Genomic DNA, 11488 nt, shown 5'->3' with positions numbered 1-11488 from the left:
GCTGGCAGGGTGGCGACCGCTGACCCTGCCTGGGGCGCACACGGGTAGCACTGCCTCGCCTCCTCCTGCGTCTGGGCCACCGAGCCCCCGCAGCCAGAGCCAGCTTTCCCGTCCGTCCGTCTGTCCGTGGTTTCTCGGCTCGTGCCTCGACGGCTCCAGGACCCCCCTCCCGCGCTCACCAGGCTGCTCAGGACTAGTCCCCCCAACTTGTTCGCTGCTGGTAACTAGTCGCGCTGGCGGAACGATGGGATGGGGTTGCCACAGCAACCAGACTGGACGTCACAATCCGGGCATGTGTGCCGCCCCCCCCCCCCCCCCCCCCCCCCCCGCCGTGCCGCCGTGCCGCGGGCGCTGCCGCCGCCACCCTCGGCCGGCTGTGGGACTCGCGCTGCGGGGCGCGGTGGGCGGAGCGGCCCGGGCTTGGCGGGTGCGAGCAGAAGCGGCCGAGAGCTTGAGGGGTCGACACGGGGGGGTGGAGGTTTGGGGGGGCGGGGGGGCCGGCGGCCGCCATCTTCTCGCCGAGACCGCCTCGCCCGCCGCGCGGGTCCGTCCGGCAGCTCACGGGTTAAGGCTGGCACCGCGCCCGGCGGGAGGGGGGCGCCCACCTCCCCTCCCCCCCCGCACTGGGCATGCGGGGCCCGCTGGGCACCGAGGAGGAGCTGCCGCGGCTGTTCGCGGAGGAGATGGAGAACGAGGAGGAGATGTCAGGTGAGGGGCACCGAGACCTGCTGGCCCGGGACGCGGGCGGGGCGCCGGGTTGCGGGTGGCGTTCCCGCCCTGCTGGCGCCGCGCGGGCCAAGGGCGCGGGGCCGGGCGAGCATCGGGGCGCGGCGCTCGGGGCGGGGTGCGCCAGGGACCCCTGGGCGAACCCGCGGTGGGGGGCATGGGCGAGCGGCGAGGCGGGAGGGAGGGGGCTCGGCGCCGCTGGGGTCAGCCCGCGTGCCCTTGAAGGCGGCGGGAAGCGTGCGCGCTACGGGCGGGGCGAGGACGGGTCGCGCGTGGGGAGCTGGCGATGCCCGAGCCCCGCGGGGCGCGCGGGCTCCGACTCCTGGTGCCTGACAGTCGCTCCCCAGCACTTTGCCCAGGCCGCCGTGCGTGCTTAGCGCGCTAGTGCCAGCCGTGTGCCCAGACCATCCTGCCGCCTTGCCAGTGGGCCTGACGCCCCAGGGCCACCGCCCCTGCCCTTGCCAGCGGCTTCTTCGAATTCAGCCTCCATCGCGCGCTTGTGTCTCAGGGGTTACCTTTCAAGAGGATTCTTCCGTTAACTGCTCCCCGTCCTGGCACAATCTGGCAGGGCCTCACCCTGTCAGGTGGACTCCCTCCCTTCTGAGGGCTATCACTTCTCAGTTTCCCAAGTCTATGGCTCCTCCTGGACTTCCGAGGGACTTGTGAGAGGCCAGAAGGTCCTCCTTTGCCCAGGAATCTACATCCCCAGGATGAGACTATTTCACACACTCGCACCCCAGCTCCTGTTCTTCAGGGGAGAGCAGCACCTCCCAGGCCTTTGGTATCTTCACCAGGGGCCACACCCCCTGCCCCCCAGTCTCCTCTTCTGCTGACTGGCTTGCTTGTTTAGGGGATTTAATGCTATCACTGGGGCCCCCTGCAGGAGTCTGCTGCTCAACCCCTCCCCTTTTAGCCAGGCCAAGAGCCTTCCATGGGATGAGGTATGCGGAGGGATGGTTTCCAGTAGTTGGCTGCTGAATCCCAGGCTGAAGCCATCAGCCTCTCTCCCGGGGGGGGGGGGGGGGGGGGGAAAGCAGAGCCAAGCACATGCCAAGAAACCTGTAGCTGTTTTCTACCTAGGAGCCTAACTTCAAAGATCTCTGGTGGTGATTGGGGCGTGGTCTTTTGTGGTACTGACGGGGCAGTGGACAGTTGAGTGTGTATTAACAGCCCCATCTCTGGGACTTGTTATCCCAACGGTGTCCCCTTTTCCTTCCTGCCTGACCTTCCTTGCTTGCGTCAGAGAGTAGGGTTTGGTGAGGTTTTGGGTGCTCCCAGGATGATGGGACAATATGGGCTGGATCTTGGCCCAGTCTGCCAAGTGGCCCACAAGTGGTCCAAGTGCCTCCACTTGCCTCCAGGGCAGGCAGGGGACTATCCCTCTGGGGCCTTCAGGAACACTTCCAAAGCCATGCAAAGGAGATCCCTGCTCCTGTCTTTCTAGCTGAGAATTCTGGGCCCTGTCATTGACTGCTATGACTGCTTTGTCCCCAGAGCCTTCCAGGGCTCCAGCATCTTCCCAGGTCCCATCCTCTCCCATGGCCCCTCCAGAATTTCCCAGTCAGTGGTCAGTGACCACTTAGAACCAGACTATTGGTCCATCCAGTCTTCCCAGTGCTCCTCGTTCACACACAGCCTCGCTGGGCTCTGACTCCTAGTGTTTGCCCGCAGTATTTCTGTGGGGCACTGCAGGTGCCGCTCTGTCCTTGGGCCCTGTCCTTGACCTCTGCTTGACTCCAGTCTTTTGTTCACAAGTTTGTTCTGCCCATGTAGGTCCCAGCTCCAGGGCATTATGGGACACCCTCTTTCATCCTCACCTCAGACCCATTTCAAGAGGTTATCTGCTTGTAGCGCTTCCTGGTCTCTGGAACCTCGTTATTCTTCCTCTGTCTGTCTCCCCCAGCTTCCAAGTGGAATGAATCCCTAACTGCAAGTTGGACTGACACCTGGAACTGAGGTTGCCTGAGAGATTGTGTCTCTAGGTCACCCTGGCTCCCTGGAAGTGGGGCGAGTCCTCTCCTAGTCCTCATGTCTGTCTGCACTGTTGGCCGCCTGGCCTGCTAGCTGCTTCATAGCCCTTTGCAGCGTGTGGTGGAGCTCCTCTTAGCTGAGGAGGTCTTGAAAGTGACCTCTTAGACCCCTGGAGCCTGACAGGGACAAGGGTCTGGAAGCCTTCACGCTAATTCTCGACTGGTAGCAATTAGCATCTGTGCAGTTTGTTTCCTACACGGGCTTTTCCTTGGCTGGTTCTCCCTAGCTTTGTGGCTGGTGGGTGAGCCCGCTGTGAGGAGGAAAGTGGGGTAGGCTCCCACCTCTTCTGGCTCAGAGGTCGGCAGCTGCCGGATTTCCAGGGGAGTGTGCTAGCCAAAGGGAAGACTTAAGAGTTGGGTGGAGGAGAACTTAAATCTCAGCACTGTTCTTGTTAGTCCCACGGTCTTGGGACAAGACCCCCAGCCCTCTGCCTCAGTGTCCTCACTTGTAGAATGAATCCAGCAGCAGCTACCTCATAGAAGGTTATTATGAGACCTCGGGATAGTGCACATAGAACAGTCAGGTCATAATGCCCAGCACATCACATACACAGCAAACCATAGCAGGTGTAATTAGCACCATCCAAAGGGGGTAGCCTTCCTGCTTCCTCAAGGATATGCTTCTGAGACTTGTGCTCTCATCTAGTAAGTGTCTGTCAGGGACCTGGGCTGGAGAAGGGCTGGGAGTGAGAAGCCTGAGAGGAAAGGGCCTGGCCCTCAAGGCTTTTTCTCAGAGGTGGGTTTTGCTAGGCTGGAGGTCTCCCTGCCTGGTTGGTCCAGCCCTTTCTCAATCACTGTTAAGCTGATGAGCCCAGAATCTCTTTTGGCTGGGCAGGGTAACTGCTGTGGTCCTAGGGAGACTTGACTGGTTCCTGTCTCCACCCACAGATACAGCTACCTGTGTGAGCACCTTAGGTTCATAGGTGAGGAGAGAATGGCTGCCATGATTCCCAAAAGTCCATGCTTTCTAAGCTTGCCCCCCATTTGGAGTAGGGATGGTCCAGGGAGCCTGACTGTATTTAACACCCACCCAAGCATCTAATTATCAATCCACAATACCAACCAATTATCCATTCGTCCATCCATCCATCCATCCACTATTCATCATCCATCCATCCACTATCCATCATCCACCCATCCATCCATCCATCATCCACCCATCCATCCATCCATCATCCACCCATCCATCCATCCATCATCCATCCATCCATCATCCACCCATCCATCCATCCATCATCCATCCATCCATCATCCACCCATCCATCCATCCCTCATCCACCATCCATCATCCACCCACCCATCCATCCATCCATCCATCCATCAATCCATCTATCATCTATCTGTCCATCCCTCATCCATCCATCCATCATCCACCCATCTATCCATCCATCTGCCAGCTGGCACCATTCACTTATCTATCCATCTACCATCTATATTCATTCTTTACTATCCAGCCATTTTCATCTGTCCATCAACCCCACCACCATCTCTCCACCATCTCTCCATCCATACACCCACCATGCTTTATCTATCCAAATCATCTCCCATCTATTTGCCCACTCTACCTGTCCATTATCCATCCACCAGCTTCCATCCATCTCCCCACTCTGATTTTCTGACATCTCTCCATCCACCTACACTCTCTATCCACCTATCTTTGACCCAAGTACTGAACAGTGCATGTTGTCTGACTTTCTGGGGAACTTCTTTTGGGGGGTGAGGTCTCACCATGTAGTTTTGGCTGTTCTAGAATTCACTTTGTAGACCACCTGGCCCCTCTAACTCACAGAGATCCTTCTGCCTCTGCCTCCCAAGTGCTGGGATTAAAGTCGTGCACCACCTCACCAGACTTCAAGGGCTCTTGCAGAGGAACCTCTGAGACTATTTCGTCTCTGTAATTCTGTCTTTATCGCCCCTCCCTCCATCTCTTTCTCCTGCTCTGTTCCCTCCTCAGTCTTTATCTGCTCTGCCTGACATCTCTGCCTCTCCCTCGTCCCTGTCTCTCCCCATGCCTCCTGTGTTGTTGCTCTATGTCTTCGACTCCTTGCCCCTTTCTTCCCACACGCCCATGCCCTGCGTCTCCTAGGTCCCAGTCACTTAAGGTAAGAGCTCCTCCTCTCCTCCCCTCGCTCTCAGGTCCGCCGTCTCTTTCTTTTATGAGATGCCAATGAGGTGATGTCTGGGTTTTGTCAAATGTCATAAATAAATTATTAATCACCTCTGGGGTTACGGTAGCACTGCTCTGGATCAGCTGAGGGCCTGTGCCATGGGGGGAGGTTCAGAGATTAGTGGGGACGTCAGTCGGGCTTTTTATGGTCCACAAGTACCTTCACCCTGTGACCCCTCCTGGGTTCTTTGCATCGCTGGACTGCACCCAGCGTTGGGGCCTCGTGTTCACAGTTCAGTGTCTTCCCACTGCCCAGGAGGAAGGCAGGCTGCAGCATGAAGCCCATTTCACAGATGAAGAAATGGCCATTGGGGCAGACTTTTGGGCCACTGGTCAGGAGGGGTAATGGTTTGAAGCAGTGTGTCTCTCTGGCCTGTTCCTTCCTGACCACTAGGTGGCCCTGTTTCCTCCTTGAAGATGGGTGTGTAGGGGGGGGCTGGAAACAGGAGCCCCTACTCCCCGGGTTCTGGGGAGGCTGGTGGACTAAGCTGGGTCTTATTAGCTGATTTGCTCTCTGGAGACTTTGGCGATGGAGGTCTTGTCCTGGCTCCTGCCTCTGAGTCTCATGACATAACTTCTTTTCCGGCTGGAAAAGCCTCCTGGAGGCTTGTTCTTCCTCAGAGGAGGCAGGGCCTGGAGTCTGCAAGACTTCACCCTAGCTGTGGGTTTCTAGATCTGTCCTCTCAGGCTCTGGCAACCCGGATCCAGAGCTGGCCTTAGCCACTTCGGTGGTCCTAGAGTACAGTCCTGAGCTTGGCACACAAGGCACACTGCCGAAATACCTGGTTCTGAGTAGGTCCACGCCTGAAGCGGGGAGCTAGGGGAGGGCTCACATACTGGTATGAGCCTGTTGCCTAGATTGCCACCAGGCTGTACTCCTGACAGCTGTGGGACCGAGGTTTGGGCAGGTGATGAGGTCCTCGGAGTCTCACCTCTGTAAATGGGGCCATTGCAGGGTCTTCCTGTTTCATCAGGCAAGGCCTTGCTGTGTAGCCCAGAAGTCTTTGGACTTTGACATCCCCCTGCCTCAGACTTTGGAGTGCCGAGATGAGAGGCCTGTGCCACCACACCTGGCTCAGTACCACTGCTGTCATTTACTAGCTGGGAAGGGTCACCCGGCTCACCCAGCTGCAGCTGGAGAATCCAGGCCTGAGCTAGAGGGCGTGTGGCCATCTAACAAGGGGCTGGCAGAGATCGGAAAAAGCTTTGGAAGTTGTGCCTTTACCCTGCCAGATTCTGTCCCCCAACCCTCACGCTGTCCCTCATCTTCCTGCTGTCCCCCACCCCAAGTCTTGGAAGTAGCTCCCCTTGCTCTTTCTCAGGCCTGCTCTGACTGGGGCCATTTAAGATGTAAGAGTTACCAAGCTAATGGTCCTAATTATAGCTGGCTAGGATCGATGGAGCCTCAGGCCCTGGGGCTCGGCAGGGCTGGCTGGTGTTTGAGGGTGCAGCCAGATGGGCCAGGAGGGCAGTGGGGCAGCCTCCTTGGGCTGGGAATTGGCAGGGCAACTGTTTTATGGGCTGGCTGCCCCCACCCTGGGTCCCCTCACTCCAGAGTAGTGGAATCCTATCTCCCCCACTGGCCACATGCCCCTTGTTATAAAAACTGCCCCTTACCTGCCCCTGGCAGATAGGCCCATGGGAAGGAAAAATAGGGGTGATGGCAGAAGCCTGAGACTTGGGCGTGGCTGCCGTTGGGGTTACTTGGATGGTGACTCCCAAGCTTGATTTTAGAAGGCTCGGGACCTGTCACCAAAGAGGGCCCATTTGGGAAGAGAGGGTTGCAGTGCCAGTGAGGGCTAGGTGTGTGGGGTGATGGGGCGGGATCATGGAGGGCCAGGCCTGAGGTGTCCTCTGGGCTACCAGAAGCAATGTAGGCACAGGAAGTGCCTGCTAGAGACAGGCGTGGTCAGAGCTGGGTCCTCATCCTCACGTGCCAGTTCTGGAAATATCCTGGAGGGAGATTTATTTATTTATTTTTTTCTTTTTAACTAACCGGCAGCCTTGGACTGTGAGGTTGCCTTGAGGAGGAAGAGAGGTGCTGTTTGTGGACATAGATAGGGTCTATGTTCTGGATGAGCTACAGCTAGCCTGGGGGCTCCTTCTTACCATCTTCTGTATCCGTGAGTGGATCACAAGCTTCCTTCTAGAACATTCCTAGTCACCTGTGGACCTCCATTTCCTGCTGGTCAGTTGGGGAACATGTGCTGGGCTGGCTTCTAAGTCTGGGGATTTCCCTGCTAGGTGGAGACAGGGGACTTCCCTGCAGAGGCAGGAGGGAGAAGGGCCCCCTTGAGATTGCATCAGCCTGGAGCCCGTTACATAACTGGTGTGGGACACTCCCAGGGGGTGGGGGTGTTTCTGCTTGGGCGGGTGTCTGTGATCCTGGGAGAATACACAGGTGCGGATGGGCATCCCACTGGCCACTCTGACCTGGCCTCCTGCCATCTTCAGCGTCGTTGCCAAGACTTTAAGATGACACTAAGGGCCTCTCCGTAGATTTACCCTGCCTCGGGCACATCAGAGCTCAGAGGAGCAGGATGCTTACTTCCAACATCACCTAGTCTCAGCTGGGATTCCTGGCCCACATAAGCTTAAGTCAGGAGTGGCCCCACTGCCCTGTGCTCCGGAGTCCTGCCAAGACCGTGTTAGCTGTACCCCTCACGTGGACCCTGCCTCAGCAGTGCCACTCTCTGTAGGTTGGCACGTACTGCGGTGGTCCTCCAGGGATGACCTGCCTCCTCCTCCTCTCTGTGTTTGCTGCGGTGGTCCTCCAGGGATGACCTGCCTCCTCCTCCTCTCTGTGTTTGCTGTGGTGGTCCTCCAGGGATGACCTGCCTCCTCCTCTCTGTGTTTGCTGTGGTGGTCCTCCAGGGATGACCTGCCTCCTCCTCCTCTCTGTGTTTGCTGTGGTGGTCCTCCAGGGATGACCTGCCTCCTCCTCTCTGTGTTCGCTGTGGTGGTCCTCCAGGGATGACCTGCCTCCTCCTCTCTGTGTTTGCTGTGGTGGTCCTCCAGGGATGACCTGCCTCCTCCTCCTCTCTGTGTTTGCTGCGGTGGTCCTCCAGGGATGACCTGCCTCCTCCTCCTCTCTGTGTTTGCTGTGGTGGTCCTCCAGGGATGACCTGACTATACTCAGGTTCCCTCCTTACACCAGCTTCCAGTCCGGCCTGGAGTCTGCCTCCTCCTCTCTGGGTTTGCGGCTGCTTCTTCCGGATTCCCACTCTAGGGAGGGGCCGGAACTTTGGCACATGCTATCCTTGCTCCGGAGACTCTGGGGAGCTGTGTGGGCAGGCAGGGCTTGTTCCTTGGATGGGGTCCTGGTGCCGAGGGGTACCTTGCCCCAGTAGGAGGGTTGTACATACGCAGACTGACCACACAGGGTTCAGGAGGGGATTTTCTTAGCTACTGGAGCCATGAGTTGCCCTCTGAGAGGAGGATATGTGTGATTGAAATTAGCCACCATGTACAGGGATCAGAGAGAGCCATCGGGAACCTGTCTTCCACAGGGCTCTGGGTTTCAGGTGACTGACGGCTGACAGGAGGACTTGCTGGGACCTGAGAAGAACAATACCTCTCTATGCATACATGCGAGGCATAGACTCTACTCCTCTGACCACCCCTACCCACTTATTGCGCATAGAACATGAAGTTGGTGGCAGGAGGGGCCTGCTATGGCACCCAGGTTATGGGCTGGTGAAGGAGGCTTGCTCTGATAGTCCGGGAGCTGCATAATTCTGGAAGCCTCGCTTTGCCCTTGGTGGCCATCTCTCTGTCCTTTGCCCCCTGGGTGGTCATCTCTCTGTCCTTTGCCCCCTGGGTGGTCATCTCTCTGTCCTTTGCCGCTTTGGGTGGCCATTTCTTTACTCTGGGTGGTTTGATTCTTGCTGCCATGTCCTTGAGATGACCCTTGACACCTCACCTCTGAGGTCATGTCTGGTGAATAGGAACACTGGCTCAACCTGGGTTTCCCCAGTAGGTAGGAGTCAGGCTTGAGCTCACCATGTCTCCCCAGTACAGAAGTCCCTTCTGGTTGAGGGTGAGCTGAGGCAGACTTACCTTTCTCCTTTTGGGGTGACATGGAGCCAATAGCCACCTTTTTAATGACCCTAGCCCTAAGCCCACCCTGTTCCCTCTTGGCCTTTAATTAAAGACAGTTGACTGTGGTGTGAAGAAATGCCTGAGGGCGTGGGTCCGTGCACATGTGGAGGCCAAGGGAAGGCATCGATGCCTTCTCTATCACACTCTGCCTCATTACCTCAGACAGGACTTCTTACTGGACCACAGGTTCCTCTGTTTGATTAGGCTGTGTGGCTAGCAGGCTCTCCCCAGCGCTGGGGTCACGGGCATATTCAGGCATGTCACTAAGGGAATTTGGGATTTGTGAGCATTTTCTGGAAAACGCATATGTGGAATGGGCTTAGCATCCTGCTAGCCCTCTGTATCTGGGATTGTCATGTGTATTGATTCCCTGCACAGGACTGGGCAGGGGAGGCAGTGTAGTCTTGAATCCCACATTAAGAGGGATCCTATCAAGTCTTAGGCTACTGGAACCCGGGTCCCTTATTGTCTTGCATTTGTTAGTCACATCTCAGCTGTACTTGAACCTCTGGAGGTAAAGATAGGCCTTACTCAGCTTGGCCTCTCTATTGGGCCCCAGCCTTCCCTAGGCCAACTAGCGATGGCTTTGACGTCCTATGAGGTCACTTCTCTCCCAGATCAGTAAGGACACCAGATTAGACACTCGCTTTTGCTTATCGGGTTCAGGACTAGGTGATTATTGTCCCTTCTTACAGAGGAGAGAGGGAGGGAAAGCCTAGAGAGTGGCAGTGACCTGTGCTGCCCACCAGGGTGGACATAACAGTTGTCACTTGTCCTAGGACTGTGACTGCATGGCCGTGATCTGGAGTCGTTGGATCTGGGTGGTATGGGGGTTCCGAGGCCTGCCTCTGCTTCTGTGTCCCTGGTTCTGCCTGAAACTGAAGGTGACTCCTCTCCCTTCCAACCCCTGCAGAAGAAGACGACGGTGGCCTTGAAGGCTTCGAGGATTTCTTCCCTGCAGAGCCCGTGAGCCTTCCCAAGAAGAAGCCCAAGAAGCTGAAAGAGAGCAAGTCCAAAGGGAAACGGAAGAAGAAGGAGGTGAGGCATGGGGTCGGGTGGGCTTGGGCCTTGTGCTTGGGCCTTGGGCACCCGTTGGAAGGAGGTGAGGTGTGGGGTGGGGTGTGCTTGGGCCTTGGGCGCCCCTTGGACACCTGTGGAGGTGCCGTGCAGGAGTCCTCTGAGATGGAAATGGCATGTTGGGCTTCTTGAGAAGGTTGGAGGTTCAGCTGTCCTGTGCTGAGCTGGAGCGCCATGTTGCTCTCTCTGGCTGCCTCCCTGCCCCGCACTGTGGTCTCAGCCTGGTCCCTGGCAGCGTTGCTGTCTGGCCTCTCTCTGGCTGTTCTGTTGGAGCCTCTTGTCTCCTCAGTGAATCCTACTGAGAGCAGAGAAGGTCAGCGAAACACCAGGAGGCTACATTCCGCGAGGAATGGGCTGTGTGTAAGGGTTGCGCTTGTGTGCAGTGACATTAATGTTCCCGTTCTTTACTTTCTGGTTCTTGGTGGCTCCTTGTGCAGGGTGCTGGGACTCAAGGCTGAAGAGGTGAGGTGGCTTGCTTGCTGACATTATGTTTCCATGTGCCTTATGCTGACTTGCTTCATCCCTGAGATCGGCCTTGGGAACTGATGGTGTGGGGAAACTGAGGCAGGCGGTAGCTTAGTGTCTTTCTCATTCAGGACAAGACCTGTCTTCTCACCTCCTGCATCTCCAGGCTGCCCTGCCAGGATGGTGGAGCATACACCTCTCCTTCTAAATGAGGGAGCAGAGGTGCTCAGAGGGCCACTTAAGGGGGTGACCTCTTGCCTGTCCCTCCGTAAAACTGAGTCACTGCGAGGCTTTGAGCAGGTTTATGTGGGGCTCCAGCATGCAGGCTGGGAGTAGAAGTGAGGAGAGCCCCAAAAGAGAGAAAATGGTGGTGAGAGGCAGGTTAGAGCCACTGCCCTCTTGAGCATCAACTCTGTCCTCTTCACTTTCCCTGTGTGGGGATCATGTCGGACATTGACCCAGCAAGTGTCTGTCTGACAGACGACTATGGAGAAGGCCAAGGGCATCAGAGGGGACCTAAGCTCAACCTGCAGCCTGTATGTTTTCTCTTCTGTTTTAGCGTCTTGTCTAGGACCGTGAGGACAGCCTAACCTAAGGATTCTCTCAGCAATGTGTGGCAACCCTCTGTGGCGAGCTCCTCAGCCACCCCTTCTAGCCCACCCCAACCTCTCCCGGCTTTGTGTGTTAGTCAGCTCTCTTGTTGAGTGCATGTGTGTTCACGCACATATATGTGCACCACACTTGGCTCTCCTGGAATCCCTGACCCCTCAGCTGACTTCTGTGCCCGTCAAGGCTCTCTGTAGTCTGGCATGTTGTCTGGGATTGACGTGTTTGTCTCCTCCCAGAACACCTCACACCCTGCCACAGGGCAAGTCTGTCTCCAGCAGGAAGGAAGGGAAGCAGGTTGTCAAGGGTTCTGGTC

The 11488-nt window shown here is 56.9% G+C and overlaps 1 protein-coding gene across 3 annotated transcripts in view; it reads left to right on the top strand.

Annotated features, from left to right (window-relative positions):
- Positions 1 to 339: 339 nt before the first annotated feature.
- Positions 340 to 11488, top strand: part of Chd5 (chromodomain helicase DNA binding protein 5) — a 53383-nt gene continuing 42234 nt past the window's right edge. For 2 of the 3 annotated variants that reach the window (XM_041651572.1, XM_041651571.1), the window contains exons 1-2: positions 341 to 708; positions 9938 to 10062. In XM_041651572.1, coding sequence (XP_041507506.1) covers positions 630 to 708; positions 9938 to 10062 — 204 coding nt within the window. In that variant the 5' untranslated portion in view covers positions 341 to 629. Of the gene's footprint in view, positions 709 to 9937; positions 10063 to 11488 lie in introns of all 3 variants that reach the window. The other variant, XM_041651573.1, reaches the window with a different exon arrangement.

This window comes from Microtus oregoni, unplaced genomic scaffold (assembly GCF_018167655.1).
Source record: "Microtus oregoni isolate MIOR12 unplaced genomic scaffold, Mior012 000005F_ref0000423, whole genome shotgun sequence".
NCBI classification, from domain to species: domain Eukaryota; kingdom Metazoa; phylum Chordata; class Mammalia; order Rodentia; family Cricetidae; genus Microtus; species Microtus oregoni.
This window is presented reverse-complemented; position numbering and strand designations above follow the sequence as displayed.